Here is a 12,183-nt window from a genome sequence, read left to right as displayed (position 1 = left end):
GCCTAGTTCGTGTTAGATAGTGTTGTTCTAACGCGCGCGACATAATGCTTACTAAAAGCAACGTGTTTTTTTATTTTCAGTTATTTCTTGACTTTTTTTGTCGAACGTTTGGAGAATTTGGAGGCTCAACAGGATCGCCCTTTTGCTTGTAAATGTAGTAATGACATCGCAAAAAAAAATGTTGATCACTTGCGTTAAGTAGATAAGTTAGGTACGGATGGGCGAAGATTGATTTTTAGTTTTTTCAGGCAAGGTTTTGATGCTCAAATTAGTTAGAATCATGTAGTTATGGAAATATTTTGTTATATTAGGTATGCGAAGGCCCCACACTGTTAATTACTTAGAGCCACTTCTTAAATATGTGACGCTGCGTCGAGTGTTGAAAATGTTTCTTTGTTTCGACAAAAATTGTATAAGATCAATTTGAATGGTCTCTCGCTTGGAGAGAATCGTACATATGAAACAGCTTCATGAATTTTTAAATGCAACCGGATTTAAATCCCGAAATCATTAGCGATATATTTTTTTTCATTACTCTAAGCTGCGGACAATAAATTAGGTAACTTCGGGTCATATTACATTTGATAAACCGATTGTTTCTCTTGGTCGTTTTTCGTTGGTAACTACAATTTTAAAATCCTGATTTATTTGCCATAATTTTGCAAACAAAAGTACTGCATTAGAAAAGCAAATGCGTTTTGGTGTCTGCGTGGTTTGAAGCGAACACACAGGTGACAAAATAATGTCTGTTACTTTTAGCATATTATTGCTTTTCATGTATTGCAACCAATCAGAGCGTCCCATTTTAGAATCATTCTGACATTACTCGCCTCAAACGAAAATGACAGCAATTTGCTTATTTGCCTAGATGCTGCACGACTGTGCCCGATTGTGATTAAATCCATTCGAATTCTCTATTTGGGGGATTGTTGTTCCTGTACCTAAGCGGCCCTTTTCTTCCACAAATAATTATAATTATCACTGTTATTTAAGTGAAGGAAGAGGCATATAAGTTCACTGCGAATCTATATTTAGAATTTTAGCAAATCTGATTGGCCGTCCTCTCCCTCTTTGTTTTCATATGCCGGGATTATTTCTCGCATTTTCTCTTGTGTCTTTGTTGTCGAAAGTTTCATAAGCCATCTACCGGATCTTAAGAGGCGACATCTGTAATAATAGTGAGAAAATAGCACAAGTATTCACATGTATATCACCAAAACAGTGACGACGGATTTCAACCCCAGGTGACGGTATAGAAATTACAAACATGGCTTCAAGGAATGCTTTCGAGAGGAGCATAATCTTATTTATCATCTTCCAGTTGCGTATACATCATATTCGGGCGGTAGATAAATATCACGTCAACATCACTGTGTTTTTTAACTTTGATAATATCTATCAAGAGTTCGTCTTTAACTCGGCCGTCGCATTGTTCAAAGGCCGGGACTCAATCAGCAAGGATCAATCCTTAAACGACCTTGAGGTGAAGATGCATTTCGCAAAACTTGACTTTTTGAATCTTTCTTCGCGGGCTAATGGCTTGAGCAGTTTGATACCCAAGATATCCAATCTCACCGCTTCATCTCAAGGTGCAGTTTTCGTGGATGTGACGGAAAACAGCATAGCTTATTCCACGTTCTTAGAGAGCGTCTCGATTCCATCAATTGGACTGTTTCGGAGCCAGGACGGATTTCCAGTGACACAGGTACAGTGCAGAAAAAGAAAAGGAAAATCTGTTGTTCTTGCTTTCAGTTTACAATCGTAGCTTTTTGATGGGTCTTTAAAAGCCTTTCGTAAGAATATCGGCTTGCATGATTGCACAGAAAAACGCTTTAACGGGGAAATGGGATAAAACTGCTTGCGCAATTTATCTTTCATTTTTTTATCACTGGTAGCAGGCAGATGATATCTTGCGGAAGAAACACTTGAATGCATAAAATGTTGACTGTACTTTCGCTTGATCCATGCATCTTGAAATCATCTCCACCTTAAATTAGAAAGGCAACAAAGATAAACCAGTTCAATTTCTCTTCTCCCCCAAAATTTTGGCACCGCCAGTCTATATTTTTTCTCAGTTTAGCTCCTGGTTTAGGTGAAATACAGCCTGGATTATATTTATAAATACGGATCGAGTGCCCGATGTTTTAAAACGCCGCTGCAGAAAATTGTCTACTCTTCATATTTAAAATCAGTTCCTCGAATTTTTAATAGACGTTTTTGTTTTGCTCGCCAGTTAAATATGTTTCTAAGAAACCATTTGTCGTAAGAGAACTACTCTTTTAAGGAAATTTTTTCAGGAAAAATCTATCTTAGTCGTAATTCGGATCCCAATCAGTTTCTAAAATGTAAAACAACAATACTGATCACAGTGACAAATAACATATTCAAACACTGATACCTTCGTCAATTTAGCTGATACATTATTTGCAAAGCAAATAATTATTATCCTTTTGTTTATATTTTGTTGTTTCAAATCAGAAGGCGAAGCGCAACGCGTCGAAGGTATAATTTTTCAGTGAATCATGCTGGGTGTTTATCGATGAATAATACTTCGCAATTTAACCTTATATATCACAACCACTTGCCACTTAGCAGGTCGCTAACAGCAAATCCCTTGTCAATCAACCATACCGCTTCAAATTTGGCGATTCACAGTGGAAAACGAGTGCTTTCGCCGTAAAATGTACCGCTCTGCTTTTAAAACATGTTAACAAGGTATTTAAAATATGCTACCAACTCCAGCCTTTGGAGAGAAATCGAAAACTTCAGACTAATTATCAGTGCCTTTCTCTTCAGTTAAAATAAAAACAATTGCTCTCTGAAGAGATTTTGCCCTATTGAAATCCAATCGCTGAAATCGCAAAAGCTTATGAATTCACCCCTCAGAAATTTTCTAACTCCTTCCGAACACTGCCGATTCCTTAACCATTGCCGCTATAATTTTAGTGCTCAGTTAACAAGCAAGTAAAACATGTAAACAAGTTTATCTGAAGAAAATGAAAATCGAGTCTGATCCGAATATGTTAACTTATGAATTTTGTCTGCATTTCGTGTGGACTTTGCCCGACTAACTATACTTAATGAATTCGTTTGATTTTTCCGATTTCAAAAGTCAGTTCGAGGTAATCGGTACCGATCTGTCGATTTAGTTCAAGCTTATTTCAACGAGGAAGGAAAACTAGGAGAAACATAACGATTGTAACGACGGAAATGCAGACGACTGCGAACTTCAAAAAGCACTTTTAGATTTTTTCTTGTTTGCCAACCAGAACGCTGAAAGACAAACAAAAATGAATTTTAGTATATGGTAAACATCTGCTTGCTTTAATTATTATTCAGTTGCACGAAATCATTATTTAGTGCATCGAGAAAACAATGCTATATATATAATTCATACTTTGGATTTTCATGTATTCATATCAATACTAAAAAATCTTATTTTACTGTTTATTTATTTATAAAAGGTGACCTGTAAGTTTCGAGGACGCGATCTCCATTTAATTCAATGCCAGAAATTATCGACCCGAAACCGTATATAAGAAGCAATTCGGAAATAAATGATTTTTTGGCAGAAATATTTAACAATTATTCCACGAGCGCGCGTTGGACATGAAATGATAGATAGCCAACGAGGTACGTAACGCCGAGTTGGCTAGGTAATCGTCTCATGTCCAACAAGCGCGAGTAGAATAAATTGTTTTATTAAAAACTAAAGAAATATTGCCAAATCTTCTGGAAGTTGCTTTGCAAGAACCACCAGAAGGCAATTTAATGGTCGCTATTTCTCGGGCATGGTATAATATCTTATATACCATAGCCGCTAAGCCAAGAAAATCCCTGGAATTGCATTATACAATGATTCAGTTTTAATAAAATGAATTACTGTATACCAATTGGAATATATTTTGAAAATCGGAAACCCATTCCTTAAAGTAGCATAGGTCAGTGATTTTCAAATCCGATAGTTTCTTTGTCTGTCGTATTTGACATGACAATTTTTGTTTAATTTTCTCGTAGCTGCTTTTTTATCAATTTGTGGCACATTTAATTTTTTAACAAAATAGTAGCAGCAAGAAGCTTAAAATTATGCAATATTAAGCTAAAAATCTGATGTTGTCCCAGCGTGATTAAATATAGCTGCTAGTTAGAATTTGCTATTCACCCCTCGGTATGCATTGTCGTCCTGGATTTTCCACACCTGCATTTCGCCATTTTGTCAGAAATAAAGTGACTAATTGGGATGGATATCCACTGGTTTTGTGTATACTAAAACAATTATTCACCTCAGAGTCGGTCCGGCAAGTATACACCACCACCCATCTCATTCACGGTAAATTTTAAATTGCAAATTACTATATTCTCTTTATATCTCCTTCCTATCTAGTCTCGGGTTCAATGTCCTAGTTGTTACAGCTTGTCGATTGTTGCCAGTTTCTGTCTTTGCTTCGAGAATTTTCCCCTTCTTCTCCAACCTTCATTTCCCGCTTAAAATCCAATCCAAGATTAAATACGATAGTAATACCACCGTTAAAGGGGAAGTATCATGGGATTTTTGGTACAGTATCTTTTGTTAAAAATGATGAAATAAGACCTTCAATCAGCTGCCAAATAATTCCAGAATAACGAGAGGAAAGAAATCCGGACTTAATTCTTGAAAGGAACAACTCGTGATCTGTTCTAGCTCATTTTGGAAACAAAAATGCGAGAGCTTAAAAAACGTTAGCCTAACATTTTTCAAGCTTCAATTCATACCGGCCTACTCTACTAATCGACAGTTTTACTGCACTGGGGTGATAATTTATAACAAACTTGACAATTATTTTTTTGTTTCTGCTGAGAGACAAACATTTTTGGGTTTTGAAATGACAAGAAATTTGCGTGATACTTCCCCTTTAAACAAATTGACTACATGTAAGTTATTTCGGCCATTTGTGTGAGCTAACCACTGAGGTTTATTCGCATTTTAACCCAAAGGAAAGCTCAGGTGCTATTGGATTTACAAGAGTAGCAGCGCCTTCCGTTGTTGGGTACGCGCAAGCTATGGTGAAGATTATCGAGAAAATTGGATGGCAGAAACTTACCATAGTGGTATCAACAACTTACGACGGGAAAGTTTTTGCTGATGCCATGAATTACCTCGCATTAAAGGAGAAATGGATTGTCTTGTCAACTTTATGGATTGGAGATGAAAGTCTAAATGAAATAGCGGCTGTTGTTCGAAACATTACTCAAAGTAAACCCGATGTGGTAATTGGACATATTCGTCAAAGATCGAACGAGAAGTTATTCCAGGCAATCCTGGACTTACAAGCTGTTAGCAGCGCGTGGCTTCTAACTGACGTTTCAACATACGGAGTGCGGAATTTAAGTTCAATCCCGTCTGGAGTCATCATGGTTAGTGCCAAGACACCAGAGATGGGACATGACTACGAGTTGTACGTAAACGCATTGTACGATTCATTTGTTTTGTTTGAAAGCGCCTTTAAGAGATCTCTTGAAGACCTTGGCACAAACGACAGACAACGTTATTTGTCTTCAGGAAATTCTAAATGTCTGCAAGAAAAAGTAATGAGGTAAGTCTAAATGAATTTGGATTACTTTTTAGTCACTTTTTGCGTCTTCTGACGTTACAAATTGTCAAGGATTCCAAGTTGGCAGAGCAGAGATGGCGGTTGCTTAGAAATTGACGCCCTGTAACGTCATCCTTGAAGACAAGCAAAGGATCCAAAGGGGTTGAAATTCATCATGAAAGGCAATCTTCGGACCTTTTAGGTTTAAAATACAAAACAGTTACACTGCAAGAATAAAAAGCAAAAACAAACAAACAAAAAGTAAAAAGAGAATTCCGATTCCGGCAAAATTGTGCTGGGAATCCAATGTCACCATTTTCCTTTCAGCATTGCGTTACACAAAAAATATGCAGCCGCCTTATCGTGGGATCTCTGACAAAGTATCATCGTATAGTTGATGGACTAGAGAACTAACTCTGTTGTGTATGTAAAGTGCTAAAATGATTAGGTTCATTTCGCACTTTAACGTGTACTCTAAAGAGTTAATTATCTGATCCATCATTTGTGCCCTTAGTGATAGTAACACAAGATTCATTTCCACCCTTCATCATCGTATAGTGCCTTGTTTGATTGAACAAAGGTTTGTTACCCTTCGGAAAACGGTTCTCTCTTGTGCTAGCTCTTATTGTTTACGGTTAATAAGACCGATAAAGCGACAACAAGCCAATACGAAGGAAGTAAACGTAAGACACGAGAATACGGTAACAAATTGACAGTTTTCTCAAATGATTTATGATTCGTTTTTTTTTGTCCGTAATGTTTGTGAATATACTGATCTGGATTCGTAGAGAACCCATCGGTTTCATTAGAGTTTTAATTTTGTAGGTACTTGCAAGAAGCCAACATCATTGGAAAAAGTTCATTGTTCAGGAAAGATGTCATCTCTAACCAACTCAGTTCAGCCTTTAACATTTGGAATCTAAAAAGAGATCTGGATAACGGAAAGCATTGGCTCCAAGCAGGCCTGGTTACGCCTTCTGGCCTCGCTTTAGATCCTGTCCTGGATCTCAGAGGGAATACACTGTTTCCGCTCCTTCATCCAAGGCGCCCTATTCTGCGAGTCCCTGTCGTTTTGTCGCCCTCTACAGTGGAAGCTAAAGATCCCGCTTCGGCTGGGGATCACAGGACGTGTGTAGGGAGGGCACTGCCATGTTATAAGTCCGTTGGAAATTCGTCACAGGAATCGCAAAAACTACTTTGCTGTTTTGGAGCGTCCATAGACTTTTTGAAATTCTTACAAAAAGATCTCGGTTTTGATTCGGAGATTTATCTCATGCCCGATGGACAATACGGAAAGTTTGATCTCAGTAGAGACAAGTGGTCTGGCGTCGTGAATGAACTTATTTCTGGGAAAGCAGATCTGGGACTTGATTTGTCTGTGAACATGCAGCGCTCAAAAGTCATCGACATGCCATACCCAAACGTCCAGACCGCTTTGAACATCCTGGTTAAAAAAGATTATTCTCATGGACGCCAAGGTACATATGAAACCGCTCTTTTTTCACTTGAAATGTAAAATAATAACAGACATGACAATCCTTCAAATTAAGGTTACTCTTACATTTTTGCTTTGTTACTGGCGGATTGGCGAAACATGGAGGTCTCTTACAACCCAGATATCCAACTTTAGTAAAACAATAGTATTTGTTTATTCACATTTATTTAGGCTCGGCAAAAGTAATAAAGTTGAGCAGGGTCAGAGAGAACATTAACCGTAAGGGCTAATGGAGTCAGTTTAGCTAAACCTAATTTAAGAACGTACACTACATTATAGTTTATAAGATACATATATCTTATAAAAGGTTTTCTTATGTAGTATGGCTGTGTATGATGTTACGAGTTGCGATGTATTTTGGCGAGCTCTCAGGGCGAGTGACAATACTGACATCGAGTAAAGATTTCCAACGATACTGCTTACCAAAATAGCAATTAAGATACAGATATTTTAAACTATGATGTATCTTTAAACTTGTTGTTACACCAAAACATCTAACAATTTTTAAAAGAAGAGAAAGAAAACAACAATAATTTAAGCCAGGACGAGCGCATGCGCGTTAGCAAACCAGCTTTTTGCTCTGCAAATAATTAACTGTACAAAATCACTCAGCACGGTAAAGACTTTTGCCCTTTTTCTTCTGCATTTCCTTGTCTCGGAGTGTCTACTGCGCAAGTCCCTGTAAGTGGTACTGCGCATGCGTAAGGCCGGTTTGTGCTTTATACTTGCCATTACACGACACGCCGCACAATGCAAACCTTTTTGTGTCTATTCTTTTGTTAATCACCAGGGAAAACTTGTGCATTTTTCCTTTACATTTCAGTCAGCGAATGGTTCTCGTGGCTCAAACCATTCCAAGTGGATCTGTGGATAGCTATCCTGGTAACTTGTAACTTGGTCTTGTTTGTGGTGTGGTGGTTGGACAGGAAGAGTCCTAAAGGTTATTTCCATATGCTCAAAGACAGTGACGAGGATGCCTTTACACTGTTAGGTACGTAAACATAATAGAACATCCCCCTCTTGTTAGATATTTATGTGACGGAAGGCAGGTGCGTCTTTGAGTGGGTGGGGGAGCTAAGGCCATTAAACTAGGTTATTCCATCACATTTATTCCATTGCGCATATGTCACACATGACATTCCAATCCTAGCAGTATGCAGGATGTTTGCCCCATGAAACTAGTTTAATGGCCTTAGCTCGCACGAGTCTCCTGTAGCTCAGTGGTAGAACATCCGAACTAATAATCGGAAGGTCTTAGGTTCAACTCCTGATAGGAGCATTCGGTTTTTTTCCGAGTATGCCTGCATCACTTACTGAAAAATACATCATTCTAAAATGTTAGACCATGTTCAGATTGTATATTTATTTCATTAATTTATATTGTCCTCTGTAAGCGCAATAGTGCTTTGTACTTCGACACTTAAATAAAGTCTTTTTCATTTATTTATTATTTTATTTTATTTTACCAGATTCCATGAGTTATGTTTGGGGTGTCGCGTTCAGCAAGGACATTGGCGCCGAAAAGACCCCCCGCAGCAATGGCGCCCGCCTTGTGTCAGCGGTTTACGCCTTTCTGGCTTTGGTCATAGTTAATACTTACTGTGCGAACTTGATGGCCTTTTTAGTTCAGGAATCTTTCATCCTACCAATAGACGGTATACGAGACGATAAGGTAGATAAACATTCTGGTTTATGGTACAATCACAGTATGGCCGTACAGTTTTGAGGTTTGTTTGACTGTGTATAAATCTTTTTGAATAAGGCGCTGAACGCTCTGCTCCAATTTCTAATAAACCATATTACGCAATAATTCCAAACGACTTGTCAGTTTTAGCCCCAAAATTGCGGCCAATTTGGTGAGTAAAATACAGTGTTATTTTAAGGGCTAATTTGGCTCACCTAAATTAGGGCCAAAATAGCCTAATCTCAAGGGCTAAAATATACTTAGGGACTAAACTGAGCCCCAGAGTGGGCAGAAATGACCTTTGATTGCGCAATTTTGCCACTATTTGTGACCAAAACGACCCAAGAAGGTCAGCATGTCGAATTGACACTTTGGGGCTAAATCAAAACTTTTGAATTAACAGTGTATATTTAAGAGGGAAATAAATTATTGTTTTACTGACCAGAACTGATGCGCTTGAGCTATGCAGTCATCTCGCCCCCAAGCCACTAAGCTCCGTGCAGTGAGTCCCCTTCATTTAACACATTCAACCCATAAATAATATAAAGATTTCTAGCCCCATAGATAAGTACTATAACGATTTGTATTTTATCACGCTTTAATTTGCTTGACATTGATGACACATCCCAGCGTCTGAATCGTAGAATATCCTGACTACAGCTTTCCAAAAGTTAAAGAAAGAATCCGTAATGTAACATACCCTAAGCGTAAGGTAGTGTAGTAGCTAAAAATTCATCATCCTTCTTTCTTTACCAAATGTTTCTTCTCCCACACAGCTTACTGAAAAGTCGCTTTACCCGCCAGAGGGTTTCAAGCTTGGCATTACACGAGGCAGCAGCGAGGAAGCTTACTTTAAAAACCACGTGGAAGACGAGTTTAGGAAAATCTACCGCGTCAACTTAAAGATAAACTTGTTGGACAGTTTTGAGGATGGAATTAAACAACTTATGGACAAGTGAGTAGATAGGCGGGTTTTTTTTTTTTCTCGTTTTCGTTTTTCAGGCGAGCGCGGAGCGCGAGTCCCTTCCGTCGCGCGTGACTCGCGCTCCGTGTTCGCCTCATGCCTGCCTCCGCTTGCCTGAAAAACGAAAAAATGCAAGACCTGTTCTGCAGGCTAGTAGATAGTATATTTGTCAAGTGACAACAACAACAGGCTTAAATCATGGGCATAAGACCGTTCATAATGGTATTTCCTTTTGATAATCACAGGAACAGCTGTAAAACGATTTGGAGCCGATTTTTCTTACGTCCGCTATTCTTTCTCAACGTACTTACAGGCCAAAAATCTCACTAGACTACGAGCATTCCCTTATTTTTTCCTAGGCATAGTACGATAGGACATTTTCACTATGGCCTCATTTTACTACAACTACCAGAATCCTTCTGGTTTTTGTTTTCTCGTGCTAATTAGGGCAACTGTTCTTTGCTGTCCACTGGGATTACAAAATTTGAATTTGAAAAGGAAAACAACAACAACAAAAAAAATTCTGGTAGTTGTAGTAAAATGACGCCTTCAAGAAAATGGCCTATTAAAACGAACGAATCACGCGTGCGAGCGCGAAAATTGCTTCCCGCGTGGAGGCGCCCTTTCGCGCGCGCTCACTTAACTATCCGGGCCCTTAGTAAAATAAAAGACTGCTCGTAATCTAAAATCTCACAGCTCTTATTTTGTTTCTTCTAGTAAGCTTCACGGAATGGTCGGCGACTACCTCTCTTTACAACAAGCTGGGAATGAAGACCCGCAATGCCGCTACAGCCTGGCAGGACCCAATTTTTACACATTTGGGTACGGGTTTGCATTCCCCAAGGGATCACCATGGCTGGAAGAGGCCACTCTGTCGGTGTTAAAAAATCAAGAAAATGGTAGCATTCAAGACATCATAGACTACTGGTTTAACAAAAAAGAGTGCAGTACAGTACCTGTCAAGAAACTCGATAGTCATAAGTTTGTTGGGCTATTTCTGCTCATAGGCGGTGTGATAGGCTTCTGTATCTTGGCGCTGCTATCCGAAATGCTGATCATCTTTCTTTTGATGAAATTTGGAAGGCACTTAGGCCCTTTAGGTAAGTTCTTGAAGCGGATGATCTTCAGTGTACGGAAGGGCGAAGAGAACGAAATTCGCATCAAATGGCTGCAGCTTTATAAACATCACAGGAGCATGCGACCAAATGAGACTGAAATTACAGCAGCAAGCGACGTTTCGTTTCGAAGAGCGAGCTTTTATAACTTGAGCTTTGAGTTCGGTGGCGAAGTGCTCAGTACAAACCTCAGCGAGGAACAAGCATTACGCCTGAGAAGATGTCAAATGTTTCATACCGCCAACCACCTGGCAGAGAACAGAGAGATTTTCGATCTGAACAACGTCAACAGAGACGAGAACATACAGCTAAAACGATTAGGTTCGACGACTACTACCTTGTTGGACCATTAATAGCAGTTTAATGTACAATGTACAACTTGGCCAGAAATGTCAGACATATGCTGCAAAGAAACGCGGTGCGTCCAAAACGGTTTGATTGAGAAACTCCAGATTACTCTGCCCCACTTTGGGGAAATGTCTCTACATACGTGACAGCCATTTTCAATGTCATCTTCAGACAAGCCATGAACTCGACTTTGGGCAGTGAAGATGGGTTTATTTAACTTCAGACTGGCGTGGGGGGATATCTTAAAGTCAATGCGAGATCAATACATCGACGGTTTTGAAATTTTAAAAACGCCTTGCGAACAAAACGGCCGAATTCTACCGCAAGTTATGGAACAGAACCGATCGAAAGCGGTTAAATAGTTTGAATTTTGCTGAGAGCAACCATTTTAAGTCAGTAGTTGTAGTTAATTTGTCGTTTCTTTTGCCAGTAAGTGGAAAATCCTCCGACTTGATAATTAAAATGGTCTTTCAGCTGTTTATGTAGCATATCGAAAGACAATCCAGGGGCACCCAACAGATCGTTTCGGTAAATTATGTGTTCGGAAGGCCCTTAATCCCCTACAATTTTCTGAAGAGAATTTTCACCTCGAACTTTCGTGATATGGGATTGATGAAAATGTCGTTTCGGGTGCCGAAAAAAGGTCAGCTAAGATTTTCGGAAAGGAAATAAGACCTAAGGTTTTCGGGAAATGGACAAAGATACCCTAGTAATTTCGAAAAGACTCAGGTTGCCCTAGAATGACCGAACAGATGAAAATATTATAGCGCGGCCTAAAATGAACTTGCAGAGCTTTAAAGTCATGCCAGGTAGCCTAAAATAGCGTTTCAAAGGATCTGAGAGAAAACTTTCGTTGGGCGCCCCTGACAATCGCTGTTCTCTTATGTTCTCTGGTGTACACAACACTGAAGAGGGCAACGAAATTTAAAAAAAAATGTTGTACTTTTAATCAAACTACTTACAATTCTGCTACTTCTCAGACCTTTCCAGTCAAGATCACGAGCTCT

General features: G+C 39.0%; 1 protein-coding gene across 1 annotated transcript; it reads left to right on the top strand.

Moving 5' to 3' along the window:
• Positions 1–138: 138 nt before the first annotated feature.
• Positions 139–11,360, top strand: LOC146456838 (glutamate receptor ionotropic, NMDA 1-like). The gene is made up of 7 exons (XM_085092858.1): positions 139–1,705; positions 4,975–5,573; positions 6,396–7,048; positions 7,889–8,056; positions 8,535–8,737; positions 9,526–9,704; positions 10,431–11,360. Exons 1-7 carry the CDS (start codon positions 1,268–1,270, stop codon positions 11,179–11,181), a joined length of 2,991 nt encoding a protein of 996 aa, XP_084948984.1. The 5' UTR covers positions 139–1,267; the 3' UTR covers positions 11,182–11,360.
• Positions 11,361–12,183: the final 823 nt, after the last annotated feature.

The sequence above is a fragment of the Pavona decussata genome, unplaced genomic scaffold, assembly GCF_977016875.1.
Source record: "Pavona decussata unplaced genomic scaffold, jaPavDecu1.1 SCAFFOLD_254, whole genome shotgun sequence".
NCBI classification, from domain to species: domain Eukaryota; kingdom Metazoa; phylum Cnidaria; class Anthozoa; order Scleractinia; family Agariciidae; genus Pavona; species Pavona decussata.
This window is presented reverse-complemented; position numbering and strand designations above follow the sequence as displayed.

What these genes read in the sequence shown, in the direction of transcription:
- LOC146456838 (XM_085092858.1), top strand. Translation starts at nt 1,268, where the DNA reads ATGGCTTCAAGGAATGCTTTCGAGAGGAGCATAATCTTATTTATCATC. An exon ending in GGATGCCTTTACACTGTTAG is followed by an intron (nt 8,057 to 8,534) that starts GTACGTAAACAT and finishes TTATTTTACCAG; the next exon opens with ATTCCATGAGTTATGTTTGG. An exon ending in ACGGTATACGAGACGATAAG is followed by an intron (nt 8,738 to 9,525) that starts GTAGATAAACAT and finishes TCTCCCACACAG; the next exon opens with CTTACTGAAAAGTCGCTTTA.